Source organism: Balaenoptera physalus (assembly GCF_965194825.1).
Source record: "Balaenoptera physalus genome assembly, chromosome: 3".
NCBI classification, from domain to species: domain Eukaryota; kingdom Metazoa; phylum Chordata; class Mammalia; order Artiodactyla; family Balaenopteridae; genus Balaenoptera; species Balaenoptera physalus.
In genome coordinates, this window is record NC_138890.1 from 12,830,814 (window position 1) to 12,846,600 (window position 15,787).

The 15,787-nt window shown below is 56.1% G+C and overlaps 1 protein-coding gene across 16 annotated transcripts in view; it reads left to right on the forward strand.

The window, feature by feature from the left end:
* The window catches only part of MAST3 (microtubule associated serine/threonine kinase 3), a gene marked incomplete at its 5' end in the record, with an annotated part of 36,550 nt that overhangs the window by 15,548 nt on the left and 5,215 nt on the right, over positions 1–15,787 (forward strand). For 5 of the 16 annotated variants that reach the window (XM_082457449.1, XM_082457456.1, XM_082457443.1 and 2 more), the window contains 21 exons: positions 565–653; positions 735–807; positions 997–1,017; positions 1,545–1,623; positions 2,085–2,245; positions 2,445–2,520; positions 2,814–3,023; positions 3,122–3,223; positions 3,498–3,630; positions 5,180–5,244; positions 5,667–5,752; positions 6,605–6,813; positions 7,460–7,598; positions 9,475–9,607; positions 9,764–9,929; positions 10,472–10,573; positions 11,269–11,391; positions 12,251–12,360; positions 14,005–14,144; positions 14,683–14,927; positions 15,382–15,588. In XM_082457449.1, coding sequence (XP_082313575.1) covers positions 565–653; positions 735–807; positions 997–1,017; positions 1,545–1,623; positions 2,085–2,245; positions 2,445–2,520; positions 2,814–3,023; positions 3,122–3,223; positions 3,498–3,630; positions 5,180–5,244; positions 5,667–5,752; positions 6,605–6,813; positions 7,460–7,598; positions 9,475–9,607; positions 9,764–9,929; positions 10,472–10,573; positions 11,269–11,391; positions 12,251–12,360; positions 14,005–14,144; positions 14,683–14,927; positions 15,382–15,588 — 2,669 coding nt within the window. Of the gene's footprint in view, positions 1–564; positions 654–734; positions 808–996; positions 1,018–1,544; positions 1,624–2,084; positions 2,246–2,444; positions 2,521–2,813; positions 3,024–3,121; positions 3,224–3,497; positions 3,631–5,179; positions 5,245–5,666; positions 5,753–6,604; positions 6,814–7,459; positions 7,599–9,474; positions 9,608–9,763; positions 9,930–10,471; positions 10,574–11,268; positions 11,392–12,250; positions 12,361–14,004; positions 14,145–14,682; positions 14,928–15,381; positions 15,589–15,787 lie in introns of those variants that run through there. The other 11 variants (XM_082457450.1, XM_082457445.1, XM_082457452.1 and 8 more) reach the window with 4 other exon arrangements.

The window sequence follows — 15,787 nt, forward strand, 5'->3', positions numbered from 1 at the left end:
GCTTTAGGGTTTCCAAGGATCAGATTGGCGTTTTAGGGGGATCTTGGGGAGGGGGTCTGCTCAGAGATTGGAGCAGTGGCCCTGGGAAAAGGTGCATAAAATGGAGTGGGCGCCTGCCTCAACCCACCTGTGGGTTCCAGGATCCTCTCCACCCTCTGCCTTATTCGCCATTGTTCCTGGCAGTGGCCATGATGTGGGCAAGGCTGTGGGGGTGGGATTGTGGAGCAACCTTCTCCCCCCGCCCCCCCACCGGCTTTGCACGGCATGCGGAACTCCCCCCACCAGAGATCGAACCCGTGCCCCCTGCATTGGAAGTGTGGAATCTTAACCACTGGACCGCCGGGGAAGTCCTGGGCGTGGGATTGTGAACACAGAAGCTGGAGAAGCTGGGCCAGGGCCATGACGTTGGAGCGGGGCAGTCCGCCTGGGGAGCAGAGAGAGAGTGGTCGCCCCCAGCTTCATGTCCTGCCCTGAAGCCATCACCCGTGTGCTCCCAGTTGAAAATGTGGTCCTCTGAAGCAGGAGTCCTGGACCTGACCTTGTCCCCACCTCCCCCCGCAACAGCTGCCGCAGCGGGAACCGCAAGAGCCTGGTGGTAGGAACGCCCTCGCCGACCCTTTCCCGGCCCCTGTCACCACTGTCCATCCCAACAGGTGAGCGCGGGGGCAAGCGGGGCGGGGTGGGAGTGTCCTGTCTCCACACCCACTGACTCAGTTCCCCCACCTCCTCCTCAGCAGGCAGCAGCCCCCTGGATAGTCCTCGGAACTTCTCAGCTGCATCTGCTGTCAACTTCCCTTTTGCCCGGAGGTGAGTGGTCTCCGGCTTTGGGGGATGGTGTTGACATGATGGACGAGGGGACAGGCAGGGGCATGCACTTGGTGGCTGGACCTGCCTCCTCATTAGCCTTTTCCCCACCCCTGGCCTCTGCCCTGCTGTGATCTCTCCTCTGGCTTCCGCCCCTGGCAAATGCACGCATGCACGCACGGTCTCCTGCAGCCACATCCCGAGCACAGACAGGTAATTTCTATGAGCCCTCCAGGAGGGGAGGGGAAGGGGGGTGGCATGGCTTGGTCCAGGAATCACTCATTCACTGAAAGTTGTTAATTCACTTAACAAGAGCTGATGGAGGACCTGTTATGTGCCAGGCACTTAGATGTCACTTATTCATTCAACAACATTTATTCAGTGCCTGCTGGATGCCGTGCCCTACCCTGGGGGCTGAGGAACGGGAGGCTGGACTTTGGCCCTCAGGGAATCCTCAGTCTGGTGGGAGTGGCCAGCGTGTACCCCAGCAGCTGCAACTCAGAGAGCAGCTTTGATGGGGGACGCACTGGCCGCTGGCGTTAGGGAAGACTTCCCGGAGGAGGCAACTGAAGAACAAGGAGAAAACACACAGTGGACTTGCTCACCCTGTATTCCTGTTCTTGGCCTTTTCAGAAGGTCCTTCCTCCAGTGGGGCCAGGATCGGCCAGCCACAGTGCCTGCCCTTGGTCCCCACTAGCTGCAGGGGCCGTGCCTTCCTTCCAACTTCTCATTCTCTCCAGGGCCGACGGCAGAAGATGGTCCCTCGCGTCCCTCCCGTCTTCTGGCTATGGAACCAACACGCCCAGCTCCACTGTCTCGGTACCCACAAGTCCTACCTTGGCAGGCAGACAGGGGAGTGCCAGGTTGGGGGTGGGGGAGACACGTCTTTGGGGGTTTTTTTAAGGTGTTGGATAGTTATCCAATCAGCAAACATCCTGGCTGGCCCCTCTGTGCCCCATTTTGGGCAATGTTGGGGCATCCCTGAAAGGACCCAGCCTCAGCCCCAAGGGGCTCCTGGTCCGGGGTACATAGATATCCTCATCCTTGTGTGGTCAGGGAAGGCCTGGTCAGAGGGGGTCTTGGGGCTGCCAAGGGAGCAGGTAGGGAAGGCTTCCTGGAAGAGGGGACATCAAAGCTGGAGTTTTGAGGGATGCATAGGAGCCAGGCAGGAGAGTTATCATCTGATGACCAGCAGACAGCCTGAGCCTCGAGGGGTAATGCTGGGGTCCTGACTGTGGCACTGACCATGAACCCATGGCCCCGATACCCCCTCCTGCCAGTCGAGCTCATCCTCCAGGGAGCACCTCCACCAGCTTCCTTTCCAGCCGACACCGGACGAACTATGCTTCCTGTCCAAGCATTTCCGCAGCTCAGAGAGCATGGCTGATGAGGAGGGCGGCCACCACTCACCTCGCCTTCGGCCCCGCTCCCGCAGCCTCAGGTGGGCCTCGACCTCTGACCCCAGCCCCAGCCCCTCCCTGGGCTGGCTTTGGGACCCACATTGTGGCTCCTCCTCCCCCTTTGGTCCTGACCGTGCACAAGCCTGGCCTCCGGCCCTTGGCCCTCAGACCTGACTCAGCTGCCTTTCCCTGGGCTGTGTTTTGGGTCCCATGTCATAAGCCAGTTGTCCCCTCCTTCAGCCCTGGACGCACAACAGGGGCCTTCGACAATGAGATCGTCATGATGAATCACGTGTACCGAGAGAGATTCCCAAAGGTGGGCAGCGCCTGGCGGCTAGACCAGCCCCAGCTCCCCTCCATGTTGCTGTCCCTCCAGTGGCACCTGCTGTCTTCCTGGCTGCGTCCCCCCATCTGTCCATTTCTGTTTTTCCCTAATTCTGTGTCTCAAACTCACCCCTCCCCCACCCACACCTATACACGTTGCTTCTTCTCCTCCAATCTTTGGACCCCATCGTCATATCTTCTCTCTCTCCTGCCCCCATCTGCGCATGTCGCTCCCCAGCCCCGTCCAATGACCAGGTCACCCCGTCTCCCCTGCTCCCCGCCCAGGCCACAGCACAGATGGAGGGCCGTCTGCAGGAGTTTCTGGCCACCTTCTCACCCGGCGCCCAGCTGGCACTGGCTGACGGCGTCCTGGGTTTCATCCACCACCAAATCATCGAGCTGGCCCGCGACTGCCTGGCCAAGTCTGGAGAGGCTCTTGTCACCTCCCGCTACTTCCTGGAGATGCAGGAGAAGCTGGAGAGGCTGCTGCAGGATGTGCGTGGGGGCAGGGGAGCGCAGGGTTTAGGGGTCCCCAGACAGGGCAGGGCAGGACCAAGGGCCTGCGGATGACGCTACCACCCATCTGCCCCCAGGCCCATGAGCGCTCAGACAGTGAGGAAGTTGGCTTCATCGTCCAGCTTGTCCGGAAGCTGCTGATCATCATCTCGCGGCCAGCGAGGCTCCTCGAGTGCCTGGTGAGTGTCTTGGCATGTGGCCAGGTGCTGGGCTGAGTCCGGGCACCCAACAGTCCTGCCGAGATACAAGAGACAGGCCCCATCGTATAGGGCTTTGAGAGGAATGCTGGGGGCTGCCAGGCTGCGGCGGGCTTCCCAGAGGAGGGGCCGGGAGCTAAGATCCCGGGGACGAGTTGGAGCCACTGGTGAGGATGCTTCAGACAGAGGGAGCGGCATGTGCAAAGGCTTGCAGGTGGGACCAGGCCTCGGCTGACCAACCCCTCTGCACCCCCAGGAGTTTGACCCTGAGGAGTTTTACCACCTGCTGGAGGCTGCCGAGGGCCAGGCCCGCGAGGGCCAGGGCATCAAGACGGACCTGCCGCGGTACATCATTGGGCAGCTGGGCCTGGCTAAGGACCCCCTCCAGGGTGAGCTTGGGGTGGGGCAGAAAGAAGAAACTGGGGCGAGATTGCGGTGGAGCCGGGATTCCAGCCCATGCCCATCTGACTCCAGAGCCGCCACACTGTCCTTCCTCTCTCTTTGGCCCTGTCCTCAGCCACCTGCAGGGCATATTATGGGGAAAGTGCCCAGGATTCCGGGGTAAGGTGGCCACAAGTTGGAGCCCCTGACCTGCCAAGTCCTCAAATGCTAAGTCAACTTGGGCCAGGGTGCCAGGGGACCACCTTTAGCAGCGGCATTCACGTTGTCCTGTGAATTCACAAAGCACTTTCCCAGTTTCATCCTACTGTGGCCCGGGAAGTGGGACCTGGGAAGTGGGAATCAGACGGGTCAGCCCATGGGCACGACCGAGGTGGTCGAGAGCCCCCCAGCCAGGACAGGGGAACAACCGAGACATGGTGCTAGGGGAGCATTGAACTTGAACCTTGCCTGGTCCAGGGGTGGTTGGGGGAGCTGTGGGAAGGGAGGATATTCAGGCTGGGGCCTGGAGGATGGAAAGGTGTGCAGATTTAGGGGAGAGAGAAAATGAACCGGGCGGAGGGAATGGTGAAGGCAAAGGTCCTGAGGTGGGCCTGTGTCTGGCGTGTTGGAAGAGCAGCGAGGAAAGGGGTGTGGCTGAGGAAGGAGGGGAGCTGGGGGGAGGCGACGGGGTCAGCAGGGACCAGCCGCAGTGGCCAGCGTCCGCTGGGATTGGGCTGCCGTTGTCCCCATTTTAAGCTGGAGAGACTGAGGCTCCAGGCAGATGAGATTGAGCTGAGGTTCAGGCCCATGTGTGCCCGAGGCCAGATCGCCCGTGGACTAGCCGTGTGGCTGCAGCCAACCTCTTTTCTGTCTCATGAAGATGACACAGGTGGCACTGTGGGTGGGCCCGGGTGTCAGAGGAAACACGAAGTGGCCAGGCAGGCAGGTGGCAGCTGAGGCTGCGGGGGCAGATCATCTACCCAGCACCGCGCAGTGGGCCCACTGACAGTGGGACAGGCGGGCTGCATTTGAACCCGGGCCTCCCTCACCCTGAGGCTCCACTGCCCCATCTTAGCCCTGCTCTGTGACCGCAAGACACTGTCTTCATGGCCACCGTCACTGCTGATGTTCACCAACTGCACACTCCCACCCGGGGCCGCCCCTCTGCTAAGCCCCAGGGCTGGAAACTAAGGGGGCTCCCCTGGGCCATGCCCTGAGCTGAGGAGGATGTTAGGAGCCATCACCCAGAGGGGTGGCGTCACAGCTGGTGTTCACAGGCCCAATACTTGGGGCCAGGGTTCAAGGTAGGCTGAGCATTCGGAGCCTGGGCTTCCCACTGGCCCTTCTAGAAGGTTCCTTAGTCGTTGTTCAGTCCAGCCTCCTGGGTTTGACCGACACCTGGACGCAGTAGAGGCTGAATGACAGCATCGTGGGAGCTGGTCAGGGGAGGCACCATTTCCCCAGCCCAGGATGAGCCCTGGAGGCCTCTGGAAGTCTCTGGGTGGTGGAGGGGCAGGGCTCAGAAACCCCATTTGAGGCTCCTCCCTCACTTTACAGAGATGGTGCCTCTGAGTCACCTTGATGACAGTGGAGGACAGCCCCCAGCACCGGAGTCCCCAGAAGTAAGACGCAGAGCTTTGGCGGCCCCACCTGTCTTGTTCTTTTGACAGTAGACCAGGTGGCCATGAGAAGGGCTGGGTTTGCTGTTTGCTGAGGTTTTGCATATAGCAGGTGCTTAATGAACGCCTGTGACTTGGGGGGGGATGGTGGGGGCAGGTGAGTTTGCCCTGCCATGGAGGATGGGCAGGGCAGGGTTGGAGGGGGCACTGGAAAGGGGAGCTTTGCAGAATGTGTAGGAGTTTTCTGGAAGGAGGGCATGCATGGCTTAAGCAAAAGCTCAAACTCGGAAGCTGAGTTTGAGAAGTTTGTATAGGAGAAGAAGTAGCATCAGGTGCCAGGACCAGCAGTTGGGACTTGGGGGCAGGAAGAACACAGCCTGCTCTGTGGTGGGGCAGGACCCTGACCCCTCTTGCCACCCCCCCAGAGTCGTGCCCTGGTCGGCCCTTCACGGAGGAAGCCCTGTGAGAGCGACTTCGAGACTATCAAACTCATTAGCAATGGGGCCTACGGGTGAGTCCTTGGGTACCCCGTAGACCCGTTTCTCAGATGCCCATGGGGATGGCTGAAACCCACACAGTCCCTGAGTGTGCAGACAGGGAAACTGAGGCCTGAAGAGGGAAGTGGAGGCACAAAACAGCAGGGGCATGGTCTTGGAAGGGCTTGTCCGTGATCTAGGTCCTTACTTGCCCCAGGTGTTTGGGGTACTAGGAATTTGAGGACTGAGCAAGGAAAAAGATGGCCACACGATGGCAGTAGCGTGCGCCAAGCATTCTTTAAGTGCCGCTTTGACGGATTTGCTTTGGGGGAGGGGGGGTTGGGAGCGGGGAGGAGTCCCTCACAGCATAAGACCGGTGTGGGGTCTGGGACGGAGGGGGGCTTGCAGAGGAGGCTTCTGTGTCCAGGCTTATGTGTCCGCAGCACAGTGGGGAGTCTCTGGGTCAGAGAGCTCCACAGGGCAGGAGCAGCTTGGGGTCTTTAGTAGCCCCAGCGTTTATCTTATCTACAAGGTATGCAAAACCAGCAGGCTCTAAATGGCTAAAAATCTGCTTATTTGACTTGTAGTTAAAGCAATTTGAGTATGTGCTTTTGAGCTAATGGGTCTCAGTCGGCTGTGAAGAAATAAACAACCTAGGGGTCATCTTTGGCTCTTTATATGACACCAGGGAGAGTGGCTTAAACCCATGGGGTGGCTGCTTTGGGAGAAGGGAGGGCCAGGTAAAGAGAACAGGTGTCCCGGGTGGAGGGCACAGCACAGGCAAAGGCACGACGGGTTGGGTTCTGGACCCAGGTCGGGTCCCAGTGCTTGCTGGGACCTGGATCTCGGGCCTCAGCGAGCCCAGCTCCGCCCACCCCCTGCCCCAGGGCCGTCTACCTGGTGCGGCACCGGGAAACGAGGCAGCGCTTTGCCATCAAGAAGATCAACAAGCAGAACCTGATCCTTCGCAACCAGATCCAGCAGGTCTTCGTGGAGCGCGACATCCTCACCTTCGCTGAGAACCCGTTTGTGGTCAGCATGTTCTGCTCGTTCGAGACCCGGCGCCACTTGTGCATGGTTATGGAGTATGTGGAAGGTGCGGTCACTGGGGCTTGCATGCCTCCACAGCAATGGAGAGCTTACTCCTTATCCAGAAGAAATACCTTACCCCTCCTTTGACCAAGCCCGCAGTCTGCTCTGTCCTCCATGGGGTCCCAGCCTCAGGGAGTTGGAGCTGGGGGATCCCAAAGAGAAGTGTGAGGGCAGGACCCTAGGGTATAGGGGTCGGATGGACAGCCTAGGCAGGAGGGACTGGTGGTCAGAGGCCTAGAGGCTAGAGCAAGAGCAGCGAAGGGAGGGAGGCGTGCATCACAAGGACTAGGAGGGTTGGGGACCAGGGTGAGGAGTTGTGGGATCAGGTTTGCAGTTCAGGAAAGAGCAGGGTCTTCAGGTAAGTGCAGGACGTGCATTTACCAAGGTGCTGCCAGGTGAGGAGAGGAAGCATGCACTTAGGAGGCACCAGCTGTGTACAAGGGAAGGGACTGTGCACTTAACAGAGCTGCTGCCCTGCCAGGGGAAAATCAGAAGGCAGGGTCTGCCTATCCTCCCGCCCTTCCCAGTTCCCCACCCCAATTCAGGACAGATTGGAGACACTTTGCAGAAGGTGGGGAAGGCACATAGGCACAAGTCTGGGCATGGCTGTAGAGCCGAGGGCCTCTGTGAGCACGTCCACCCCTCTGCAGGCGGCGACTGTGCCACGCTCCTAAAGAACATGGGCCCGCTGCCTGTGGATATGGCCCGCATGTACTTCGCCGAGACGGTGCTCGCGCTGGAGTACCTGCACAACTATGGCATCGTGCACAGGGACCTCAAGCCGGACAAGTGAGTGGCCCCGGCTCTCAGGGGGCGGGGCTCAGAGTAGCCTGGGGGCGGGGCCTCTGAGTGGGTCTGGGGCTGCTCAGGAGCCCCACCATCTAGATTCTGCTGGCATCATGGGCCCGCTGCTGGTAGAAAGCAGGGATCTTGGCAATGTTGAGCACCTGGTGTGTACCGAAGAGAGCAGGTATTTAATAGGCGCCTGCTGTGTGCAGGGGAAGGACAGTGCACTTATCGAGGTGCTGGCCAGGCAAAGTGAGGGGGCACAGACTGGACAGGGGAAGGGGCCATGCACTCACAGAGCTGCTGCCACACAAGGGAAGTGAACATGCACTTATGAGGCACCAGCTATATACAAAGAGCGGGGACATGCACTTTGCAAGACCTTATGTGTAGAGAAAGGGACTGCATGTCTTGAGCTCCTGCTGTGTATTAGTGCAGGGAAGAAAGAGAGTCCTAGGGTGTTTATTTTATCCTAGCTTCTAGTAAGCACCTACTGAGTGCCCGGTGCTCTCTGGGTGACTGAAAAACGCAAGTGTGAGTGTGAATAATCCCTCATGCTTTGTAACCCTTTCATAATTTTCAAAGCACTCTTCCCTACATTAGTTGAGCACCTCCTGTGTACAGAGGAAAGGGCTGCTCTTACATCAAGTGCCCTTTGGATACCAGGCAAGAAGTGTGAGTTTCTCAGGTACTTGCCATGTGGAGGTGTGGACGTAAGCGTTAAGAGTCTGCATGTTTTCAGGGCATCTTGTAGTTTGCAAGTGGCTTAGAAAACAAAGCACCTGTATTTGGCACCTTCTGTATACCTGGGCCTGTGCTCACCGTTTTAAGGAACCCAGACGGCGGTATAACTAACTTCTCACACACTGATGACCCTTTTGAGTTTATAAAGCACATTTTTTAGCTGGTGTGTATTTATTGGGCACCAGCTGTGTAAAGGTGATCAGAACAACAGTTATTAGGCAATGACTGTGTGTCAGTCCCCGAACACTGCAGCTGTTTTTTTATAAAGTTTTTATGTTGAGGTCAGCATGCATTGAGCACCTACTGTGTGCCAGGGACATGGGTCCCTTTCTCCAATGGAGGTACTTGCTATGTGGAGGTGTGAACATAAGTCTTAAGAGCCCTGCATGTTTTCAGGGCATCTTGTTGTTTGCGAGTGGCTTAGAAAACAAAGCAAATGTGTGTTGGCATCTGCTGTGTACCTGGGCCTCTGTGCTCGAAGCTTTAAGGCTGCTTGCTTTGTGCCCATCGGGCCTCTGTGGGATCATCCTGGAGTGGGATCTACCAAGTGTCCCCAAGGCAGAATCTGCCCCTCCCAAGCTCAGGACCCTCATCTGAAAAACGGGGTGGGAAGGTGCAGCCCTGGAGGGTTCAGGGATACATGGTAGGTGTGTAAGTTTTAAAAAATTGGTGCGCCCATGAGGGGCACAAATATTTCTGTACACAGCAGGTGCTAAAGACATGTTCACTTAACAATAGGTGCTTACAAAGTGTGCAGTTTGTTAAAATCGTGGATGCACGTACAAGAATATGCTGTAGATCCCCCCCAGGAGGTGTTCACGAAACGTTTTAATGCCCAGTGGGGACATGCTGTGATTCTCAGGAACTTAATTTTTGCACAGCGGAGTATACAGCAGGTGCTCAAGAGCAACACCAGATGCACCCAGTTGGTGCACAGAGATGTTTGCCAAATTTGTAATATTGCCCAGGACCCGCTGGTTCTTTCAGTAATGTGATCATGCACAGGCAGTGCTTTCTGATCCATGGAGGGGTCGGGCCGCCTCCTGTAGGACCAAGTTCTGGGTGGGCGAGGGGGCGGGAGCAGCCAAGCAGCTCGGGCCCCCCAGCCCTGAGCGCACCACCCGCCTGCCCACAGCCTGCTCATCACCTCGCTCGGCCACATCAAGCTAACTGACTTCGGCCTGTCTAAGATCGGGCTCATGAGTATGGCCACCAACCTCTACGAGGGCCACATCGAGAAGGACACTCGGGAGTTCGTGGACAAGCAGGTGGGCAGGGCTGCCTCCCTCTGCCTGAAGCCTGAGCCCAGGACATGGGGAGACATTGCAGCAAAAAAGGAGAAAATAAACTATCCCTGTAATTCTACCCACACTTTCTTCCCTGGCTGGGGGCCGTCTTTCATTTCCCTGTCCCACCTGGCCCAGGTATGCGGGACGCCTGAGTACATCGCCCCCGAGGTGATCTTCCGCCAGGGCTACGGGAAGCCAGTGGACTGGTGGGCCATGGGCGTCGTCCTCTACGAATTCCTGGTGGGCTGCGTGCCATTCTTCGGAGATACCCCTGAGGAACTCTTTGGCCAGGTGGTCAGTGGTGCGTTCCCCCTGCCCTGTAGCCCCAGGTTTAAGTCTCAGCCCCACTTTGGCTCTGGTCGGTGGTTCCCCTGCCTTTGCCAGGGAGGGGAGCAGGCCCACTTGTGGATTGGGCACCTATGGCGTGCCCGGCCCCAGCTGAGCCCTGGGGACACAGCCAAGGGCGAGACGGACAGTAAGGGAGATAAATAAGCAAATTACAGAGCAATCAGAGGCAAAAAATGCCGAGGAGGGAAGGAAGCAGGAAGAAGGGAGGGGGCGGGGGGGCGGGTGGTAGGGGTGCTATATTAAATAGAGAGTCACGCAGGGCCACACTGGGGTGACATGTGGGCAAAGACTTAAAGGAGCGAGAGGGAGCCACAGAGATGGATGAAGGGAAGGTGCTCAGGGCAGAGGGCACAGCCGGAACAAAGGCTGTATGGGACCAAGCCTCGTATGCTGAAGGAGCAGAGGAGGCTGATGGCTTGGAGCATAGAAAGGGGAGGTAGTAGGAGGTGCTAGGAAGCGCTGTCCCCAGTCCCTCATTCCCTCCTCTCATTTTAGACGAGATCATGTGGCCAGAGGGGGACGAAGCCCTTCCAGCTGACGCCCAGGACCTCATCACCAGGCTGCTCCGACAGAGCCCCCTGGACCGTCTGGGCACTGGTACGTAGGTGTGGGTGGGATGGGGGCTGGGGTAAACAAGAGCTCTATTTGAGAGGCTGCATAGAGGAGGCGGACTTGAAACTGGGGTTTTGAAGGATGCATAGGAGCTCACCAAGAACTAGCATAAGACTTTGAAGAGTAGCAGGTAGCTGGGTCTGGTTCAGACAAGGGGCACTGAGGCTGTGTATATGAACCTGCCAGGTTGCCATGGGCTTTGTCCTATGGTCCCCAAGGCCCAGCCCAGTGGATCCCACTGTCCCAAGTTTCCCCAGCCACCAATATAGTGATTAAAGGACTATTTAATATTCATGCAGCCACCCATTATGTGGCCACTGCAGATCACATTCAGGATGAAGCTTGGCCACTGGAGAGGACTATGGGGGCTGAGGTTGGGGAACAGGATACAGTCAGCTCTGCTTCATGCAGTCAGCTCTGCTCCATGGGGTAGAAACATGTGGAAAAAGCCCCCTCCTAAGGTTCTGCGGTTTCTCCAGGTGATGCGATCTCAGAATCCAGCAGAGGGAAGAGCAGGGCCTGGGTTCTAGCCCTATCTTGGTTCCCCTATGGGCTCTTAAAGGATGGCTCGTTTCCCCTCCTATCTTTCTGGTTCTGTGTTGGCCAAGTTTGTGTTCATAATTGGCCCAGGGGGCCATGGGGAGTGCGGACCAGCAGGGCTCAGCCAGGCATGTCTGCAGGAGGCACCCACGAAGTAAAGCAGCACCCCTTCTTCTGGACACTGGACTGGGCGGGGCTTCTGCGACACAAGGCCGAGTTCGTGCCGCAGCTTGAAGCTGAGGATGACACCAGCTACTTCGACAGTAAGCAGGGGACCAGGAGGCGGGCTGTGCTGTCCCACGATCTCCTGGGGTGGTGAGGGGTATCTAACAGGGTCTCCACCCCAGCTTGGTGCCTTGCCCTGTGCCTGGAGCTTCCAACTTCCTGAGCTTTCCAAGAAGCTGGGGCATGTCTGCTGGCTGCCCCCCTGCCTGGATTTCCTATGCGTCTGAGCTCAGGAGGCTGTCGCACCACCTTGGTTTGCGGGAGGGGAAACCAAGGCACTGGGTGTGGCAGCCCTCGCCTGGGGGTCCCCCAGCAGGTTCAGCCTCCTGAGTGTCAGCCCTGACCAGGCATGGAGCCCTGCCTGTCATACAGGAGGGTGGGGTGCTTCGCTCAGCTTTGCTGGAGGGGGTCCCCTCAAGCACTTCAGGTGAGCTCAAACAAATCTCCTTCTCCCCACTCGGGGCTCTGGCCAAACACAGAGTAAATGCCCTCGGCTTCCAGTGCCTCCTCCAGAACTTGATGTGTGATCTCGGGCATGTCAGAGGTCCTCTCTGAGCATCTGTTTCCTTTTCTGTAAGATGAGGAACATCCTTTATGTTTGAGATGCACAATTTTACCTAACTCTGGGTAACCCATCTTAAGGGTGAGGAAACTGAGACACAAGAATTCCCATCCACAGTCCCACAGCTTTTAGGAACACAACTGGGATTTATTCCCAGATACTAAATCTGCCACCCAAGCCTCCTCTGGTCCTTAAACATACCAAGCCTGGTCCCACCACAAAGCCTTTGCCCTGACAGTGTCTCCCCACCTGGGAGGCCCTCCCCACATCACCCCACAGCCCCTGTGTCCACCTCCCAGCATCAGGTGGGCTGCACATGCCTTTCCCTCCCGCAGCGCGCTCAGAGCGTTACCGTCACCTGGGCTCTGAAGATGACGAGACGAATGATGAGGAGTCATCCACGGAGATCCCCCAGTTCTCATCCTGTTCCCACCGGTTCAGCAAGGTGAGCCTGGGCCCTGGATGTAGCTAGTGCTCAGGAAACAGGGCAAGATGTTTGGGGGGTTTTTCTTTTTTTTTTATTGTAGTGAAATACATGTAACATAAAATAGACTATTTTAGCCATTTTAAACTGTACATACAATTCAGTGACATTTGGTACATTCACAATGTTGTGCAACCATCACCTGTATCTAGTTCTAGAACATTTCCATCATCCCCAAAGGGCAACCTTGTACCCGGCTGCAGTCACTCCTCGTTTCCCCCTCCCCCGCTCCCCAGCAACCACTAATCTGCTTTCTGTCTCTATGCATTTACCTGTTCTGGACATTTCACATACATAGAATCATATGCTATGTGGGACCACTGGGGAATTCCCTGTGTCTGGCTTCTTAAGGTTGATCCACATGGTAGCATGTGTCAGTGCTTCATTCCTTGTTATGGCTGAATAATATTCCATTATATGGTTGGACCATATTTTGTTTTATCCACTCATCAATTGATGGACATTTGGGTTGTTTCCACTTTGGGGCAATTGTGAATAGACCTGCTATGCTGGGTGTTATATTATAGCCTCATCAGCTTAACTTGAGTTCCTTCCTTTGTTTATAATTTGATTTAAAAACCTGCACTGCTTATGGGTCTGGGCCCCAAGCAGGAAACCCCAGCTGTGGCCCCTTGGTAGCCAGGCCGCTCTGAGCCTCAGTTTCTCCACCTGTACAGTGGGCTAAAGACTCTACGTCTTTAGAGATGTGGTAAGTAAGGATCTGAGGAAGTGACTCAGGGAAGTGTCAGGCATGTAGGAAACACTCAACTAAGCCGTCCCCCACGAATGTGGTTGTTGTTACTGTTTTTTTGTTTCTGTTTTTGTTTTTTTTTTTGATGTGGACCATTTTTTTTTTTTCAGATACTATCAGAATTTATTGAAGGGCTTCTTAATCTAGGGTTTGTGAACTTGCATGGGAATAAATTACATCTTTATTTTCACTAATCTCTAACTGAAATTTGGCATGTTTTCCAATTGTAATATAAGCAACAAATCACAGTAATATTAGCATGACCTTGACTTTGTCACCAATACAAATCATGGATTTTTCGCATCACGCAGGAGTCGTTGTAAAATATCTTTCAAGTTCAAAACTACTTCAAAATTATGGTGCTTATAAGACCTGCTAGATCTTGTTATTTAATGCATTACTAAAGAGGCACGTATAGTACCATATTGCTGGTTTAAAAAATATTCTAATATTATTTTAATATAATCAGCCTAGCTTGCAACCTGACCTATTTCATTTGATGCATTTAAAAATACTACTCTGAGAAGAGATCTGTAGGTGTCACCAGTTTGCCAAAGGGGCTCATGTACAGAAATACATGCTTGTCATGATGGTAGCAACTCCTCCTCAGAAGCCTCAGGGGCCAGAGCTCTGCCCAGAACTCCCCTTCGGATGTGGACCATTTTTTAAAGTCTTTATTGAATTTGTTTCAATATTGCTTCTGTTTTATGTTTTGGTTTTTTTGGCTGCGAGGCATGTGGGATCTCAGCTCCCTGACCAGGGATTGAACCCACACCCCCTTCATTGGAAGGCGAAGTCTTAACCACTGGACTGCCAGGGAAGTCCCATTACTGTTATTTTTAATTGCTTCCCAGGTCTACAGCAGCTCTGAGTTCCTGGCCGCCCAGCCCACCCCAACCTTTGCTGAACGGAGCTTCAGTGAGGACCGGGAGGAAGGGTGGGAGCGCAGCAGTGAGGGGGACTATGGGCGCCGGCTGAGCATCACCGAGGTCCGGTAGGTGGGCTGGGGAGTATAAGCAGATCCAGCTTCCAAACCTGCTGGGAGGTGGAGCCACAAAGTCTTAACATTGGAAAGAGCTTCCCAGTGGCCCAGTAGAAAAGGGTAAAACATATTGGCCAGCCTGTCAGACCCCTGCCAACCTGGCCCCTATCATCACTCCCTTTGGCTTTGCATTCCTAACCACACTAAACCTAAAGCAGCCATGTACCGTCACACTGCTAGGCTTTTGCTTGCGCTGTTTCCTCTGCCCAGCATACCCTTTGCTCATGAAGTCCCTTTCATCTTTCAATGTCCAGACTCACAGAAATAATCAATGTCTGCTAGAGGATGGGTGTTGGAAGCTGGGTTTTAAAAACTGAATAGGAGTTCTCTGGGCAGTCACAGAGGACAGAGCAGGCAGAGGGAGCTCACCTTATATTTACAAATTACCTCTGAATCTAGGCTGAGAGTTAAGGTATGGTCACTAGGGGAGACTGGGTGTCCTGGGGTGAGGGCACCTGGCAGGTGTGACTCAGGCTCTTCCCTGCTACAGGCTGAGGTCCTGCACATCCTCCGGTTCCTCCTGCCACTTATCCTTTTCCCAGCCTGAGCGGGGCCCTAGCCCATCTTTCCTGAACACCATCAACCTGGACACGATGCCCAAATTTGCCTTCTCATCAGAGGATGAGGGAGCCGGCCCAGCTCCTGTGGGCCCCAAAAGGCCCGTCTTCATTCTAGGGGAGCCCGACCCACCCCCAGCAGCCACCCCAGTGATGCCCAAGCCCTCAAGCCTTTCTGGTAGGTGGAGTCCAGGGTGGGAGGGATGGTGTCATGGAGAGTTTCCCACAGGAGGGACTATCTGAGATGGGTTTTGAAGGATGAGTAGGAGTTCTCTAGAGACAACATTCACTTGTGTAACAAAGGCCTCAGTCTGAGGGTGATACCCCCCAGCTTCATTGCATTAGGACGGGAGAGAGGAATTGAACTGGGGAGCTCCAAGAGTGGGAGTTAGGAATCTGACTGGGGTGAGGGGAAGGCTTCTTGAAGTAGGGGACTTGAAGAGTGGAGCTTCCCAGGGAGAGCAGTGAAAGAAAGGTGTGCAGGAAGAGGGAATGCCTGAACAAAGGCCAGGAGGCTGGACTGTGTACACACCGACCAGGGAAGAAGGGGCTTTGCCTTCTGAGGGCAGAGGGGCCAAGTGGTGAGATGGAGGAGGGGCAGACTGACCCCCTGACCCTGCTGATCCCCGTAGCTGACACAGCTGCCCTCAGCCACGCACGCCTACGAAGCAACAGCACCGGTGCACGACACTCTACGCCGAGGGCCCTGGATGCCGGCCGGGGCCGCCGCCTTGGGGGCCCAAGAGACTCAGCCCCTGAGAAATCCAGGACCTCCCCCAGCGGGGGTCGCGTGCCCAAGTCAGCCTCAGTGTCTGCCCTGTCGCTCATCATCACGGCAGGTGACGCCCACGGCCCAGCCTCGTCTTTGCTTGTCTGTCCATGTCCATTTTAACCATGGAGTGGGGGCTGCTTTGGCCAGCGGGAGCTAGAGGGGGTCCCTCCAGGTGATGTGTCCCTGGGCACAAAGCTCCCAGGGCTGCTCTTCGGGGCTGAGCCCAGGAGACGGGAAGCAGCTGGGGGACTGGCATTCCTGGCAGC